The sequence below is a fragment of the Chrysemys picta genome, chromosome 2 (assembly GCF_011386835.1).
Source record: "Chrysemys picta bellii isolate R12L10 chromosome 2, ASM1138683v2, whole genome shotgun sequence".
Lineage (NCBI taxonomy): Eukaryota > Metazoa > Chordata > Testudines > Emydidae > Chrysemys > Chrysemys picta.
This window is the reverse complement of record NC_088792.1, coordinates 938146-952942: the sequence shown is the minus strand read 5'-3', so window position 1 is coordinate 952942 and position 14797 is coordinate 938146. Positions and strand designations below refer to the sequence as shown.

The 14797-nt window shown below is 68.0% G+C and overlaps 1 protein-coding gene across 7 annotated transcripts; it reads left to right on the top strand.

Moving 5' to 3' along the window:
• Positions 1-882: 882 nt before the first annotated feature.
• On the top strand, positions 883-14775 carry LOC101931465 (uncharacterized). Of its 7 annotated transcripts, XM_065586508.1 has the most exons (17): positions 1017-1043; positions 1545-1651; positions 3061-3200; positions 3288-3424; positions 3763-3915; positions 5134-5626; positions 5963-6055; positions 6611-6698; positions 6936-7135; positions 7203-7469; positions 10478-10576; positions 10966-11159; positions 12335-12509; positions 12871-13027; positions 13430-13583; positions 14108-14219; positions 14411-14775. In XM_065586508.1, the coding sequence occupies exons 1-17, from the start codon at positions 1029-1031 to the stop codon at positions 14584-14586; spliced, it is 2760 nt and encodes a 919-aa protein (XP_065442580.1). In that variant the 5' UTR covers positions 1017-1028; the 3' UTR covers positions 14587-14775. The 7 variants fall into 7 exon arrangements, 6 of the variants coding, with proteins under 6 accessions (XP_065442581.1, XP_065442580.1, XP_065442579.1 ...); XM_065586509.1 differs by lacking the exon at positions 3061-3200 and having other exon boundaries at positions 883-1043; XM_065586507.1 differs by having other exon boundaries at positions 3061-3424; positions 7203-7445.
• The last annotated feature ends 22 nt before the right edge of the window (positions 14776-14797 follow it).

Genomic DNA, 14797 nt, shown 5'->3' with positions numbered 1-14797 from the left:
TCCCACAGCAATCTGTCCCCCAAGCATGTCACGTTCCCTGTGCTTCCGCTCTTCGGAAGCTCTGCACAGACCAGGGATTAAGCGGCCTGGGCTTGCAACACTGCGACAATGGTGCCGGCAGAGACGACATGACATGATGGGATGGAGACAGCTCCTGCTGGGTGACACCTTGTCCCCAGTCATTGTAGCACAACTAGTTACTGCCCCAGCATGGGCTGCCAAAACCTCCCACGAGAGACCACACTGCGCCACTGGAACGCCCCCCCCCACTGGAACACCCCCCCTACACTGCACCACTGGAACGCCCCCCCACTGGAACACCCCCCCACACACTGCGCCACTGGAACGCCCCCCCCCCACTGGAACACCCCCCCTACACTGCACCACTGGAACACCCCCCCATACACTGCGCCACTGGAAACCCCCCCCACTGGAACACCCCCCACACACACTGCGCCACTGGAACGCCCCCCCCCCCACTGGAACACCCCCCACACACACACTGCGCCACTGGAACGCCCCCCCACTGGAACACCCCCCCACACACTGCGCCACTGGAACACCCCCCCCCCATACACTGCACCACTGGAACACCCCCCATACACTGCACCACTGGAACACCCCCACACACTGCAACACTGGAACGCCCCCCCCCCCATACACTGCGCCACTGGAACCCGCCTCCCTCCCCCCCACTGCGCCACTGGAACACCACCCACACACTGCGCCACTGGAACCCCCCCCCCCCCCGCACCACTGGAACCCCCCCATACACTGCGCCACTGGAACGCCCCCCCACTGGAACACCCCCCCCACACACACACTGCGCCACTGGAACACCCCCCCACTGGAACACCCCCCCACACTGCACCACTGGAACGCCCCCTCCCGCTGCCCCCCCGGGCTAGGGCCCGAGACCGGCACGTGGCCGGGCCATGTGGGGGGGCGGAACCGCCGCGGCACTTCCGGGCTCGGGGCTGCCGGGAGCGGATGGACCCGCCCGCAGCGCTGCGCCCCCGGGACCCGCCATGGACCGGCCCGCGGTGAGACCCGGGACCCCCTCCCCCCATTGCCCCCCCCCGGCCCGCCCCCTCTGCCCCCGGGCGCCGCCCCGCCCCTCCCCTCCTGACCCCCCCGGCTCCGGCCCCTCCCCCCACTGACCCAGGTGGGCACCGGGAAGGAGCCAAACCCTGCCCCCCCAACTTGGTCAGTCCCCGCGCCCCCATTGCCCCCCGGGCACCCCGCTGCCCCCCCCGCACCGCCCCGTGCCCCCCCATTTCCCCGCCCAGCACCGCCCCGTGCCCCCCCGGGCAACCCCCGCCCCCCCAGCACCGCCCCGTGCCCCCCCGGCACCCCGCTGCCCCCCCAGCACCGCCCCATGCCCCCCCGTGCTCCCCCAGCAACCCCTGCCCCCCCAGCACCTCCCCCCAGGCAACCCCTGCCCCCCCGCACCGCCCCGTGCCCCCCGCACTGCCCCGTGCCCCCCGCTGCCCCTGTCCCGGGCACTGGGCGAGCCGTGACCCATCCGCGCTGTTTCTCCCCAGACTCTGGGCGACCTGCTCCTGGCGCTCACCGAGATGGGCTTCACCGAGGGGCAGGCGCGTGCGGCCGTCCAGGCCGGCTCCCTCAGCCTGCAGGAGGCCACCGAATGGTGAGTGGCCTCGTCCCCACCAGCCTGCAGGGCAGAGCGCCCGGCCCCGGGGGCAGCCTGGCCCCTCGGCCCAGCTGGGCGCTGCCCGGTGGAGCGAGCCTCCGTCGGCCACAGCCAGCCCCACCTTGCAACTGCCTGGCGCGGCCCAGGATGGGTGCTCTGCCCTCAGTCACTGCCCTGGGGCGGTGCTAGGGGCGCCAGGCTGCGGGGAGCGGGGCAGGGGCTCAGCAGGGGGCACTGGGGAGCGGGGAGCGGGGCGGGGGCTCGGCGGGGACACTGGGCTGCAGGGAGCGGGGCGGGGGCTTGGCAGGGGGCACTGGGGAGCGGGCCGGGGGCTTGGCGGGGGTGCCGGGCTGCGGGTGGCGGGGGTGGCGCTGGGCTGCGGGGAGCGGGCCGGGGGCTCGGCGGGGGGATGTAATCTTTCAGGTGATGTGGAGAGCCGATGTCCTGGCCATTTGCGTTGTGCTCGTTAAAGATCTCAGAGGCGTTTTGTGAGAGGTGGGTTGTCAGGCCTGCCCGAGGACGGCATGAGAGGCTGGGATTGCTCAGTGTAGACAAGGACAGACCGACTGGATACAACACAACTAATGGGTCAGAGGGGTGGGTGTGGGGCTCCTGTTTGCCCTCTCATAACACAAGGATGAGGGGACATCCCGAAAACCTGAAATCGTGGGAGAGCAAATACTTGTATACATGATGCCCCGTTAGCCTGTGGAACTCCATGCCTCATGATATAATTATGCCAAGGGCTCCGCAGGGCTCAGAAAAGGAACAGACATTTACAGGCGTAATAAACCGCACTGGGGCTCCGCTGTTTCCAAAGGAGAGGGTGTTTCTGTTGGTTGTGCTCAGAGCAGCTCTTGTGAATGTCGCCCGCTCTCGGTGGTGACCCCATGCTGTCTTCACGGCCCGTGGGAATGTGCAAGCTCTGCAGCGTGGGGCCCTGCGCCTGAGCCCCCACGTGGCAGAGGGATTGGAGCTGGCCGGGGCATTGTGCCCAGAAGTGCAGCGTCAGCGGCCCGGGGAGCTTGGCTCTCCATTTGGGTGAAAGGTCTCGAAACAGCAGCAGGTTTTGTTCTGGTCCCATCGCTGCCTGGCTGAGCCGTCCTTATTCGCAGCAAATCCAGGCCCCCAGCCGCCGGCGTTCACCTCGCCTGAGCTACTGCCTGGAGACCCCCAGGCCAGGGAGCACAAGACCCTCTGCTTGGCCGAATGCACTGCCAGCAGGAGCGGGGGGTGGGGATGCAGAGCCGGTCTAGCCCCCCCCAGCTCATGGAGTCTTTCCCCTCTAAAGGGGGCAGGCACTGATCACTGCTGGCCCTAAAGCCACCTGCAGGGTGTGCAGGCAAGTGGGCTGGAGAATGATGCTGGGGGTCCTCAGCTCCCCCCTCGTTCTCTGTGCTTTGCAGGTTACTTCAGGAGAGGGGGCAGCGGCTCCAGACAGCGCCTCCGGAAGAGCCAGGAGGAGCAATTGCAGCTTTCAACCTTCCCAAGCTCCAGGTGGTGCCTTTGGGGTCAGAGGCTCCCAGCGCCGAGCTCCGCTTGCCAGGTGCATGCCCCCCCACCCCGCTTGGCTCCTCTCCCTGGCAGGCGACTGAGGGGGCGGCTCCATCACTCTCTCTCTCTGCGCCCCCAGGGCCCAGCTCCCCGCGGGGGCCAGGGGCCGAGGCTGGGCCCAGCTGCAGGATGAAGGCAAGCCGGAAGGAGTTGGAAGAGCAGCAGCGGGAACACCTGGCTCAGGAGGCGAAAGCCGAGAAGCAGAACAAGCAGAAGGTGAGCGCCATGGGGCGGGAGTGAGGGGCTGCATTTGGGACTGAGAGGAGCAGGGGCGGCGGAGGGCAGCCGCCCTGGGCACTCCTGGCACGTGCCGTCTGCTCCCAGCGCTGCCGCCCGCAGCGTCTCCAGCTGCTCCTGTGGCCGGCCGCACCCCCCGGGGGAGTGACCGCACTTGGCTTTGCAGACTCAAGCTTTGGAGAAGCCCCTGAGTCTCTGGCAGCGTCTCTGCCCCTCAGCCGCAGGCCGTGCCCCGCTGAGGCAGGGCAGGACGGAGCATGGCGAGGTGCCAGCGGGTGGGGAAGCTCCCAGCAGTCATGCCCAGCCTCTTCCCCCAGGAGCGGGAGCTGGTGCTGCAGAGAATCGCTGACGACCGGAGAAGCGTCCAGGCAAAGACCCAGTGGGCCCAGATAACAGACCCCCCGGCTGCCCAGGGACACAGGCCGGAGGGCAGAGCGCAGCTGGCGAGTGACGGGCAGTGCCTGCTGATGGTGAGTCCTGAACTCCTGCTGCAGAGCTGGTCTGGCCGGAGGATCTAAGTCCCTGGGGGGCCCTGCCCCAGAGAGCTGAGCCCCTCCTCTGACGAGGGGAGCCCAGGCTGAGGAGGTGCTGCCAACCAGAGGGCAAAGGGAGCCCCTCCCTGGATATGCAAAACCTCCGGCTTCCCCTGAGAGCATCCTGCCCTGGGCTAGATCCTGCCACCTCCGGTGAGTGGGGTGGGGTTGGCATGGGAGACTCCAAGAGAAAACCCGGAGCTGAGTGGGGTCTGAGCAGGGGACGCTCTCCCCTCAGTCAGCGCTGGCCCCGATGCCCCGGGGGGGGCTCTCCCCTCAGTCAGCGCTGGCCCCAATGCACCGGGGGGGCGCTCTCCCCTCAGTCAGCGCTGGCCCCAATGCACCGGGGGGGCGCTCTCCCCTCAGTCAGCGCTGGCCCCGATGCCCCGGGGGGGGGGGGGGCGCTCTCCCCTCAGTCAGCGCTGGCCCCGATGCCCCGGGGGGGGCCCTCTCCCCTCAGTCAGCGCTGGCCCCGATGCCCCGGGGGGGGGGGCGCTCTCCCCTCAGTCAGCGCTGGCCCCGATGCCCCGGGGGGGGAGGAGGGGGGCGCTCTCCCCTCAGTCGGCGCTGGCCCCGATGCCCTGGGGGGGCTGTTCAGCAGGGGGCGCTCTCCCCTCAGTCAGCGCTGGCCCCGATGCCCGGGGGGGCTGCTCAGCAGGGGGCGCTCTCCTGTTTTTGTCAGAGCTGAGCCCAGGGCCGTGGCCGCTGTATTGCAGGGGCACAAAGCAGGGCCTGGCCCCTTGTGCTCGTTCGCTCTCCTGGCAGCTGAGATGCTGATTTTGGAGCCTGGCCAAAGTCTAACTTGCCGTCTGGAGCCCGGCCTGCAACTGGCTGTGAACAGGGGCTTTGTTCTATTGACTGCCCTGACCCGCGGGCGTGGGCGCTGCATCCCTGTGTCCTGTCAGTGACCCCGTACACGCAGCTTTCATGTTCCACCCTAGAGGCAGCTGCATCTTACCCTATACCTGATGACCTGGCAGGAACAGGAGTTGAGCCCCGTGCTGCCCCTCCTTTGCTCTGAGGGGGGAATGGGGCAGCAGCCAGTACCGTCTCCTCTCCTGGCCTCACGTGGGTTTTGTCTGGGCGCGGAGCCGGGCTGGCGGTGCCCTGTGCCTGGGATGCTGTGCCTCACCGCTGTGCTCTCTCTGCCCCCAGATCCGCCTGCCCTCGGGCCAGTGCCTGCGAGAGCGTTTCCCAGCCGACTGCCCTCTGCAGCATGTCACGCAGCGCCTCTCGACTCTGCACCCCGACCTGCCGCCCTTCACGCTCCTTCAGGGCTTCCCCAAGCGCCGCTTCGGCCCAGCCGAGCTGCCCTGCAGCCTGCAGGCTCTGGGCCTGACCCCTAGCGCTACCCTGTGCGTCCTGGCCACCGAGCCGCTCCCGTCGGGCACCTGCACCCTGGCAGCCCCCCAGGCCAGAGACGAGCCCCTGCAGCCCCCCGGGCCTCAGGCCTTGCCCGTGGAGGAGCATGCCTGGGGCAGGGGCGAGATCCTGAGCCTCGTGCCGGAGCAGGCCATGGCCGAAGGGATGTTCCCAGAGGCCGAGGAGCTGCGGCTGGCGCTGAGCTCCCCTGCGCGCAGGGTGGTGCCAGGGAAACCCGGGGTCCATGTCCTTTGGGAGTCGACTTCCCCATCGCACCATCGCTGGGGTAAGCTGCCAGCCTGCCGGTGGGGGAAGGGGCCTTGGGGAGGCTTCGTGCCCACTGGCTAGTATGGGGCTGGGGGGCCTGGCTCTGGGGACTCCTTGGGGGGCTGCCGTTTGCCAGGCCTGCCCCTTGTCCCCATGGGGGAGCGGGGAGATGAGACGGGGGCTCTGTCCTTCCCTCACAGGGGGAGGGCAGGGTGAGCCCTGTTGGATTGGCTGTCGTTTGCCAGGCCTGTCCCCGGGGGAGAGCGGGGAGATGAGAAGCGGGCTCTGTCCTTCCCTCGCAGGGGGAGGGCAGCGTGAGCCCTGTTGGATTGGCTGTCGTTTGCCCCTCCCGCAGGCCAGGGACAGCGGCTGACGCTAGAAAATCCAGAGCAAGCGCCCGCAGCACCCACGGTGTGCAGCCCGCTGGCCGAGGAGCTGTCCCCCCCAGGTCAGCAGGGCCGGAGGGCATGCAGGGGGAGGGGGGAGGGCGCAGAGCCATGTGGACAGGGTGCAGTCCCAGGGAGGGGACTGTCGGTGTGGGGCAGGCCCCGTGGCGTTTCCGAGTCCTGGGCTGCCCTGTTGGGGATCCCTCGTGCCAGGGGTGTGTCTGCTCTGGCCGTGACAGCCCCATCGCCCACAGCGTTAGGCAAGGAGACGTGTTAACGGGCAGCCCAGTCTGTGATGAGGAGGGCGGCCTGGTCCCACCACATCTATCTGGCCAGCGGGCACCATGTGGTGCCAGGGCCCCTGCGCGCACATCAGGACCCAGCGGACTCCGCCTCTGCACTGGCATCGCAGTCAGCCCTGCGTGGGCATCGGGAGATGGCACGAAGGTGCCTGCTTGCCCTGGGCGCCCACAGCTCCCTGCGCTGCCCACTGGGTTAAGGGGGGCTGAGGGGCCAGGAGTTCCATGATAGATAGTTGGGGGATGGCTGCCCAAGGGGCTGGCCCCTTTCCCAACGCGGCTCCCCCCTCCGCTGACGTGATCTGCTCTGATCTGCAGGCTCAGGGCCTGCTCCTTTGCTGCCGTCTCCGAGCCGGGGCCCGGTGGAGCCGCAGCACCAGTGGCCGGCAGAGGGCAACAGGCTCAGGTATGTGCCGGCGGCTGTGGGCGGCAGCCCGGGGTGCAGAAGGCCTGCGGGTCATGGCAGAGTTCTGCTCAGCCGTGGGAATCCCAGGGACTCCAGCACTGGCCTGTTTGCAAGGCGTGAGCTGTGGGGCAGGGAGTTTGCTGCCTGGGGTTTGGGCCGGGGCCCCGGGGAGGAGCCAGCTGAAGGCGCCTCTCCCCAAGGACGGTGGCCATGGCCTCACCCAGCTCCTCCTTGCAGGGCTGCAGACGATGGGCGTGGTGTGGGCCCCTCGGACCTGCCGGGCGCCGTGGCCCAGGCAGCGGAGCAGCGCTTCCACAATGCCTTGCGGGGCCAAGAGGAGCCGGCCCCACCCCCAGGGCACAGGAACCCCCCCCGCCTCTCCCACGTGCCTCCGCTCTTCCACACGGCCCTGCGGGCGGCCGTGGCCCTGCTGACAGGTACAGCCCCATGGCCCTGCCCCCAGCCCAGTGCCCCCCAGCCCCTTACCTGGTGTCTCCTCCACAGCACCCCGAAAACAGTACTGCAGCAGCCTGGCCTCCCTGACACCCCCACTGGCTGAGCGCCTCCTGGCCTACATGATCCTCCACCGGCAGCTGCGCCCCAAGACCCTGGAGCTCTTCTTCGGCTGCCACATCCAGACCCTGGTCCTCAGCTGTTACCCCTACGCCACCAACGAGCTGCTGCGTCAGCTGCGGGCCTTCCAGAGCCTCCGGCACCTCAGCCTGGTCTCCTGCTCCCTGCTCACCGGTACGGGGGGGGGCTGGCTCGCTGGTACGGGGCAGGCCTGGCTCACCAGTATTGGGGGGGGCTGGCTCGCCGGTACTGGGGGGGGGCTGGCTCGCTGGTACGGGGCAGGCCTGGCTCACCGGTACTGGGGGGGGGCTGGCTCGCTGGTACGGGGCAGGCCTGGCTCACCAGTACTGGGGGGGGGCTGGCTCGCTGGTATGGGGCAGGCCTGGCTCACCGGTACTGGGGGGGGGGCTCGCTGGTATGGGGCAGGCCTGGCTCACCAGTACTGGGGGGGGGGCTCGCTGGTACGGGGCAGGCCTGGCTCACCGGTACTGGGGGGGGGGCTCGCTGGTATGGGGCAGGCCTGGCTCACCGGTACTGGGGGGGGGGCTCGCTGGTATGGGGCAGGCCTGGCTCACCGGTACTGGGGGGGGGGCTCGCTGGTACGGGGCAGGCCTGGCTCACCGGTACTGGGGGGGGCTGGCTCGCTGGTACGGGGCAGGCCTGGCTCACCAGTATTGGGGGGGGGGCTGGCTCGCTGGTATGGGGCAGGCCTGGCTCACCGGTACTGGGGGGGGGCTGGCTCGCTGGTATGGGGCAGGCCTGGCTCACCAGTATTGGGGGGGGGGGCTGGCTCGCTGGTACGGAGCAGGCCTGGCTCACTGGTACTGGGGGGGGGGGCTGGCTCGCTGGTACGGGGCAGGCCTGGCTCACCAGTATTGGGGGGGGGGCTCGCTGGTACGGGGCAGGCCTGGCTCACCGGTACTGGGGGGGGCTCGCTGGTACGGGGCAGGCCTGGCTCACCGGTACTGGGGGGGGGGCTCGCTGGTACGGGGCAGGCCTGGCTCACCAGTATTGGGGGGGGGGCTCGCTGGTACGGGGCAGGCCTGGCTCACCGGTACTGGGGGGGGGCTGGCTCGCTGGTATGGGGCAGGCCTGGCTCACCAGTATTGGGGGGGGGGCTGGCTCGCTGGTACGGGGGGAGGGGCTGGCTCGCTGGTACAGGGCAGGCCTGGCTCACCGGTACTGGGGGGGGGGCTGGCTCGCTGGTATGGGGCAGGCCTGGCTCACCGGTACTGGGGGGGGGCTGGCTCGCTGGTACGGGGCAGGCCTGGCTCACCAGTATTGGGGGAGGGGGGGGGCTGGCTTGCTGGTACGGGGCAGGCCTGGCTCACCAGTATTGGGGGAGGGGGGGGGCTGGCTCGCTGGTACGGGGCAGGCCTGGCTCACCGGTACTGGGGGGGGCTGGCTCGCTGGTACGGGGCAGGCCTGGCTCACCAGTATTGGGGGGGGGGGGCGGCTGGCTCGCTGGTACGGGGCAGGCCTGGCTCACCAGTATTGGGCGGGGGGGGCTGGCTCGCTGGTACGGGGCAGGCCTGGCTCACCAGTATTGGGCGGGGGTGGGGGGGGGGGCTGGCTCGCTGGTACGGGGCAGGCCTGTTCATGGGGAAGAGGAGGATGTATGGCAGGCCCACAGACAGACACTAGGTCTGGGGTCTTTCCGCCTCTGAAGGCCCATGGCGCTCTGCCCTGGACCCATGGAGTGCTGCGGGCAGCCCCCTGTGGGGCAGTGTGGGCCAGGCTGTCGCACGCCCCACACTTTGTCTCTCTCTGGGGTGGCTGTGGTGTCCCCCCCCAGGCCCTGGCTCCCTTGGGGCAGGTTCCCTTGCGTATGCATGACACAAGAGCCCCCCCTCCAATCTGGCACAGGCCTGGCAGTGCAGGCAGCTAAAGGATAAATGGGGTTAACAGAGAGGTTCTATGTCACCTCAGTGTTCACAGTGGAGAGAGGTAAATAGTGGTGTCCCCCAGGGTCTGTACTGGGCCCAGTCCTAGTCAACATATTCATAAATGATCTGGGAAAAGGGGTAAACAGTGAGGTGGCAAAATTTTCAGAGGATACAAAACTACTCAAGATAGTTAAGTCCCAGGCAGACTGCGAAGAGCTACAAGGGTGACTGGGCAACAAAATGGCAGATGAAATTCAATGTTGATAAATGCAAAGTAATGCACATTGGAAAACATAATTCTAACTATACATATAAAATGATGGGGTCTAAATTGTCTGTTACCACTCAAGAAAGAGATCTTGGAGTCATTGTGGATAGTTCTCTGAAAACATCCACTCAATGTGCAGCGGCAGTCAAAAAAGTGAACAGAATGTTGGGAATCATTAGGAAAGGGATAGATAAGAAGATAGTAAATATCATATTGCCTCTATATAAATCCATGGTACACCCACATCTTGAATACTGCATGCAGATGTGGTCGCCCCATCTCAAAAAAGATCTATTGGAATTGGAAAAGGTTCAGAAAAGGGCAACAAAAATGATTAGGGGTATGGAATGGCTTCCGTATGAGGAGAGATTAATAAAACTGGGACTTTTCAGCTTGGAAAAGAGGCGACTAAGGGGGATATGATAGAGGTCTATAAAATCATGACTGGTGGAGAAAGTAAATAAGGAAGTGTTGTTTACTCCTTCTCATAAAACAAGAACTAGGGGTCACCAAATGAAATTAATAGGCAGCAGGTTTAAAACAAACAAAAGGAAGTATTCACACAACACACAGTCAACCTGTGGAACTCCTTGCCAGGGGATGTTGTGAAGGCCAAGACTATAACAGGGTTCAGAAAAGAACTAGATAAATTCATGGAGGACAGGTCCATCAATGGCTGTTAGCCAGGATGGGCAGGAACACAACCCCATGCCCTGGGTGTCCCTAAACCTCTGGCTGCCGGAGGCTGGGAGTGGGCGACCAGGACGGATCACTCGATAACTGTCCTGTACTGTTCACGCCCGCTGAAGCCCCTGTTGCAGCCGATGGCCCTGGGCTGCCTGGACTGTTGGGATATTGTTACGCAGAGGGGCAGAGCTCTGTGCTCTCGGCGGGGTCAAGGTGCTCCGGCCGTGGGGAAAGGGATCCCTGTGTACACGGGTCAGGATCCCCCTCCTGATTCCCACAAGCCCCTTTGGGCGGGATGGACCCAGCGTGCTGGTGGTGTGAGGTCTGCAGCCCCGGCCCTGATGTGTCCCTCACCCTCCCTGCAGACCAGGGGCTGTCCGTGGTGAGGCACCTGCAGAGACTTCAGCACCTCAACCTCTCGGCCTGTGTCAAGCTCACCGACGCCTGCCTGCACTTCATTAAAGGTACAGCGCGTGGGCAGCCTGCCCCATGGCTGCAGGGGGCCGACCCCCTGCATCGCCCCTCCCACCGCTCGTCCCTCCTGGCCCCGCCCCTCCCACCGCTTGTCCTTCCCGGCTCGTGGCCCCGCCCTGCCACCGCTCGTCCATCGCAGCCCCACCCCTCCCACCGCTCGTCCCTCCCACTGCTCCTCCTTCCCGGCTCGCGGCCCCGCCCCCTCCCATCGCTCGTCCCTCCTGGCCCCGCCCCCTCCCACCTCTCCTCCGTCCCCATGTCCCCTCCCACCTGCTCCCCCCATTGCGGCTGGACACCCCCCCCCTCCCCCCCACACACACACTGGCTTTGTCCTCAGGCTGTGCCCGTCTCTGCCCCTGGTAACATCTGCTCCCCCCAGGGCTCCCGCACCTCTCGCACCTGACTCTGGACCAGACCAAAATCAGCGATTGCGGCATGGCGGATTACCTGCACTCGGCTCCCTCCGCGCTCAGCCACCTGAGTCTGAACAGGACGGCGATCACAGAGCGCACGCTGTGCCTGCTGCCCCAGTGCGCGCCCGGCCTGGTGCTACTCGGCCTCAAGCAGACCGAGGTGATGGGCCATGAGTGGGGGGCGGGGAATGGGGCACCGCCTCCGATCCCACCCCGCGACGGGGGTCCGGCTGGCTCCGGGGGGCGGGGAATGGGGCACCGGCCCCGATCCCACCCCGCGACGGGGGTCCGGCTGGCTCTGGGGGGCGGGGAATGGGGCACCGGCCCCGATCCCACCCCGCGACGGGGGTCCGGCTGGCTCCGGGGGGCGGGGAATGGGGCACCGGCCCCGATCCCACCCCGCGACGGGGGTCCGGCTGGCTCTGGGGGGCGGGGAATGGGGCACCGCCTCCGATCCCACTCCGCGACAGGGGTCCGGCTGGCTCTGGGGGGCGGGGAATGGGGCACCGCCTCCGATCCCACCCCAGCTGGCTCTGGGGGCGGGGAATGGGGCACGGGTCCTTCTCCTCTAGGGTGCCAGCTCCAATCCCACCCCACGACGGGGGTCCGGCTGGCTCAGGGGGGCGGGGAATGGGGCTCGGGGCCGTTCCCCTGTAAGGGACACCGGCCCCGATCCAGCCCCAGGGTGGAGACTGGCTGGCTTACGGGGGCAGGGAATGGGGCACGGGGCCTTTCCCCTTTAGGGGGTGCTGGCTCCAGGTCAGAGACTGCTTGGCTCGAGGTGGGCAATGGGGCATGGGGCCCATGGGCGACAGACTGAGCACCCTTTTGGGGAAGCTAGCCCCCCGGTCCTGCCCCACTGTGTCCTCCCCCCCGCATCTGGAGCTCCGAGCCCCCCCCCCAGCCCAGAGGAGCCTCGAGCTGGCCAGAGCCACCCAGCCGCACCGCACCTCCCCCCCGAGACCCCGAGCCACCCTGCGGGAAAAGCTCATGTCTCTTCCCGAAGAACCGGAGCCTTTGCTATGCCCCATGCAGGCTCCGGGGCATCTCCCTGGAGTCCGGGGTCCTTACTGCACAGCCCAGGAAGCTGAGTAGCACATATAGCCGCCCCGGAACCTGCATGGGGATAATGATAAGCAAAGACTTCCCTGTGCAAAACCCGCTACCAGGTGTCCGGTGGCGGTCGCTGCACAGGGGAGGCCGTTCCCCTCTAGGGGGCGCTGGCTCCCATCTGGCCCCGGGGGCAGGGATGGGGTAGGAGGCCGTTCCCCTCTAGGCAGGGCGGGGGCGGGGTTGCCCTGGGCGTGGTTCTGACAGGCAGTGGGTCTTTGGCAGATCTCGGATTTCTCCGCCCTGCAGCAGCTGAGCCACCTGCACACGCTCCACCTGGATGACACCCGCGTGAGCCAAGCCTCCCTGGCGGCCCTGGCCTCCCACCCTGCCCTCTCCACGCTCACCCTGTCTGGCGTGCAGTCCGTGGATGGCGACCGGGCGCTGCAGCTGGTGTCAGGTAGGAGTGCTCTGGGGTGGGGGTCCCTGGCCGAGTTCGGCAGGAGCCCCGAGAAGCCGGGGCTGGGCCCCGGGCCCCATGGAGAAGCAGTGACTAGCTGCCCATGCATGGCCGGGGCAGGGTCCTGCCCTCATGGTGCTGCGGCCACCCAAGGCGTGTCCACCGCCCCAAGGGCCCTTCGCGTGCTCTGTGGGTGGTGTCCCCCGGCCGGAGCCGGGCTCTGGGTGAGAGGCTGGGCTGGCCCAGCTCGGCCGCCCCAGATCCCAGAGCGGTGGGTGGGACCGGCGGGAGCCCCAGAGCTGTGCTGCCGGCGCGGGGGGGCTGGGGTGAGGGCCACTCATTGCCCTGCTGGCTGTTTCAGGCCTGCCACTGGCCCAGCTGAGCCTGCCGAGCCGGCACACAGTCACCGACTCCGGCCTGCACTTCCTGTGCCGCCTGGAGGGGCTGCTGGAGCTGGACCTGACCGATTTCACCCACATCACTGACGAGGGGCTGCGCCATCTGCCCCAGCTGCACAGGTGCCTGGGAGAAGAGGGAGGCGTCCAGCCACTGCCCAGCCCAGCCCCTGCGGGCGCCCTTCCCCCCGGGTCCCTGGTTGGCAGCAGGCGTGCGCTGGGGTCTGCCGGGCGCTCAGACCTGGGCACTGGGACTTGGAATAAGGCCCCTCTGGCTGGCTGGGGCAGGTTCTCTGAGGCGTGGCGAGCCCGGCTGCAGGTTGGGGTGAGGAGCCCAGCAGAGCAGGGGCTGGTGGGGTCAGGGCTCAGGGTGGGCTCCCAGGCAGGCCCGGGATGGACCCGCGTGCACATCCTGAGCCTCCGCAATCTGCACCCGGGCAGTGACGCTGGGGGGAGGGGCTGGGCACTAGGTCCCCATGGGGGAGGGAGCCGCCGGCCCTGCTGATGCCCCTGTCCCTGCCCCAGGCTGCGGCGGCTGTCCCTCTGCAACACTCCGGTGACCGACTCCGGGCTGCAGCACCTGCAGGGCCTGCAGCACCTCGAGGAGCTGTGCCTGGACCGCACCGCCGTCTCCAGCGCAGGCGTGGCCCGCTGCATCACCCAGCTGCCCCTCCTGCAGGTACCGGGCAGGGCGGGCACAGCAGGGCGGCCCAGGGCTAGCGGGGAAGGCTGGTACCTGGGTTCTCCCCGGGCATCCCCTCCCCTTTCCCCGTGAAAAGTCTCTGCCCCAGCTGGGCCTGGGGGTTCCTGCCATGTGGGCAGAGCTGGTGCCCTGGCAACGTCCCCAAGGTGCTTGGCCCAGACACTGTCCCCCATGGGAACGGCTGGGGCACCCCACCCCCAAGCAGGCCAGGTTGTGGCCCATGGCAGCGGAGGTGGGGCGGGGCTGCGGGGGGCCTGTGGCCTGCCTGGGGCTCCTGCCTGTGTGCCCAGGAGATGGAGCTGCTGCTCACTCCAGAGCACAGGCGGGCAGCGCTGAGGAGGAGCTGTGGGGCATGGATGGACGGCTGCTCCCAGCAGGCTATGGGGCAGCAGTGGCACAAGGGCTGCTGGTTACTCGCTGCCCCCTCGGCCTGGGGGGCGGGGCTGGGCGGGTGCAGGCCGCGGGGCACAGCGTGTTCTGACGCCAGCCTGCTGTCCCAGGTGCTGGGCCTGGCGAGCACGCCCGTGGGAGACAGCGTGGTGAGGCTGGGTATCAGCCACTGCCAACAGCTCCACAAGGTGAACCTGAGCCGCACGCGTGTCACCGACCGAGGTGAGCCCCCGCCAGGCCGGACGCCAGGGGGGGGAGGGCTCCCACTTGCCCCGGGGCAGCATGGGGAAGGGGTGGGGGACCGGCCCCAGGCCCGTTCTGGGGGGTGGGGAATGGGAAGGAGCTGGGTGCCCCCTGTGCCAGCTGGCTGGGTCCCGCTGCCCGGGCTAACCCCTCGCCTCTCTCTGCTCTAGGGCTGCGTTACCTCCGCCAAGTGCCCATCGCTCAGGTGAACCTGGACGGCTCCGGGGTGACGGCGGCCGGTGTGGCCAGCCTCCTGGCTGCCTGCCCCAGCATCGTCAGCATCCGGGCCAGCCACCTGCAGGCGTTGTCCCCCGAGCAGCTGTCGGACGAGGAGCTCCCCAGTTAGCCCCGGCGGCCCCTCCCCATCGCAGCCCCGGCTCTGCAGGGCTCAGCGTCCAAGCCCGGTGGGGGGTGGGGGCCGTGGGGCTGCAGGGCCTGGACAGGCTCCTCCCACAGCCCCCTGGGCGCGCAGCATCCTGCCGCAGGCCGGGGGGTCCGGTTTGGGGGTGCGTTGAATAAAGCAGGATCCTCTTGACTGAGTTCTCCTCCTGTGCCTG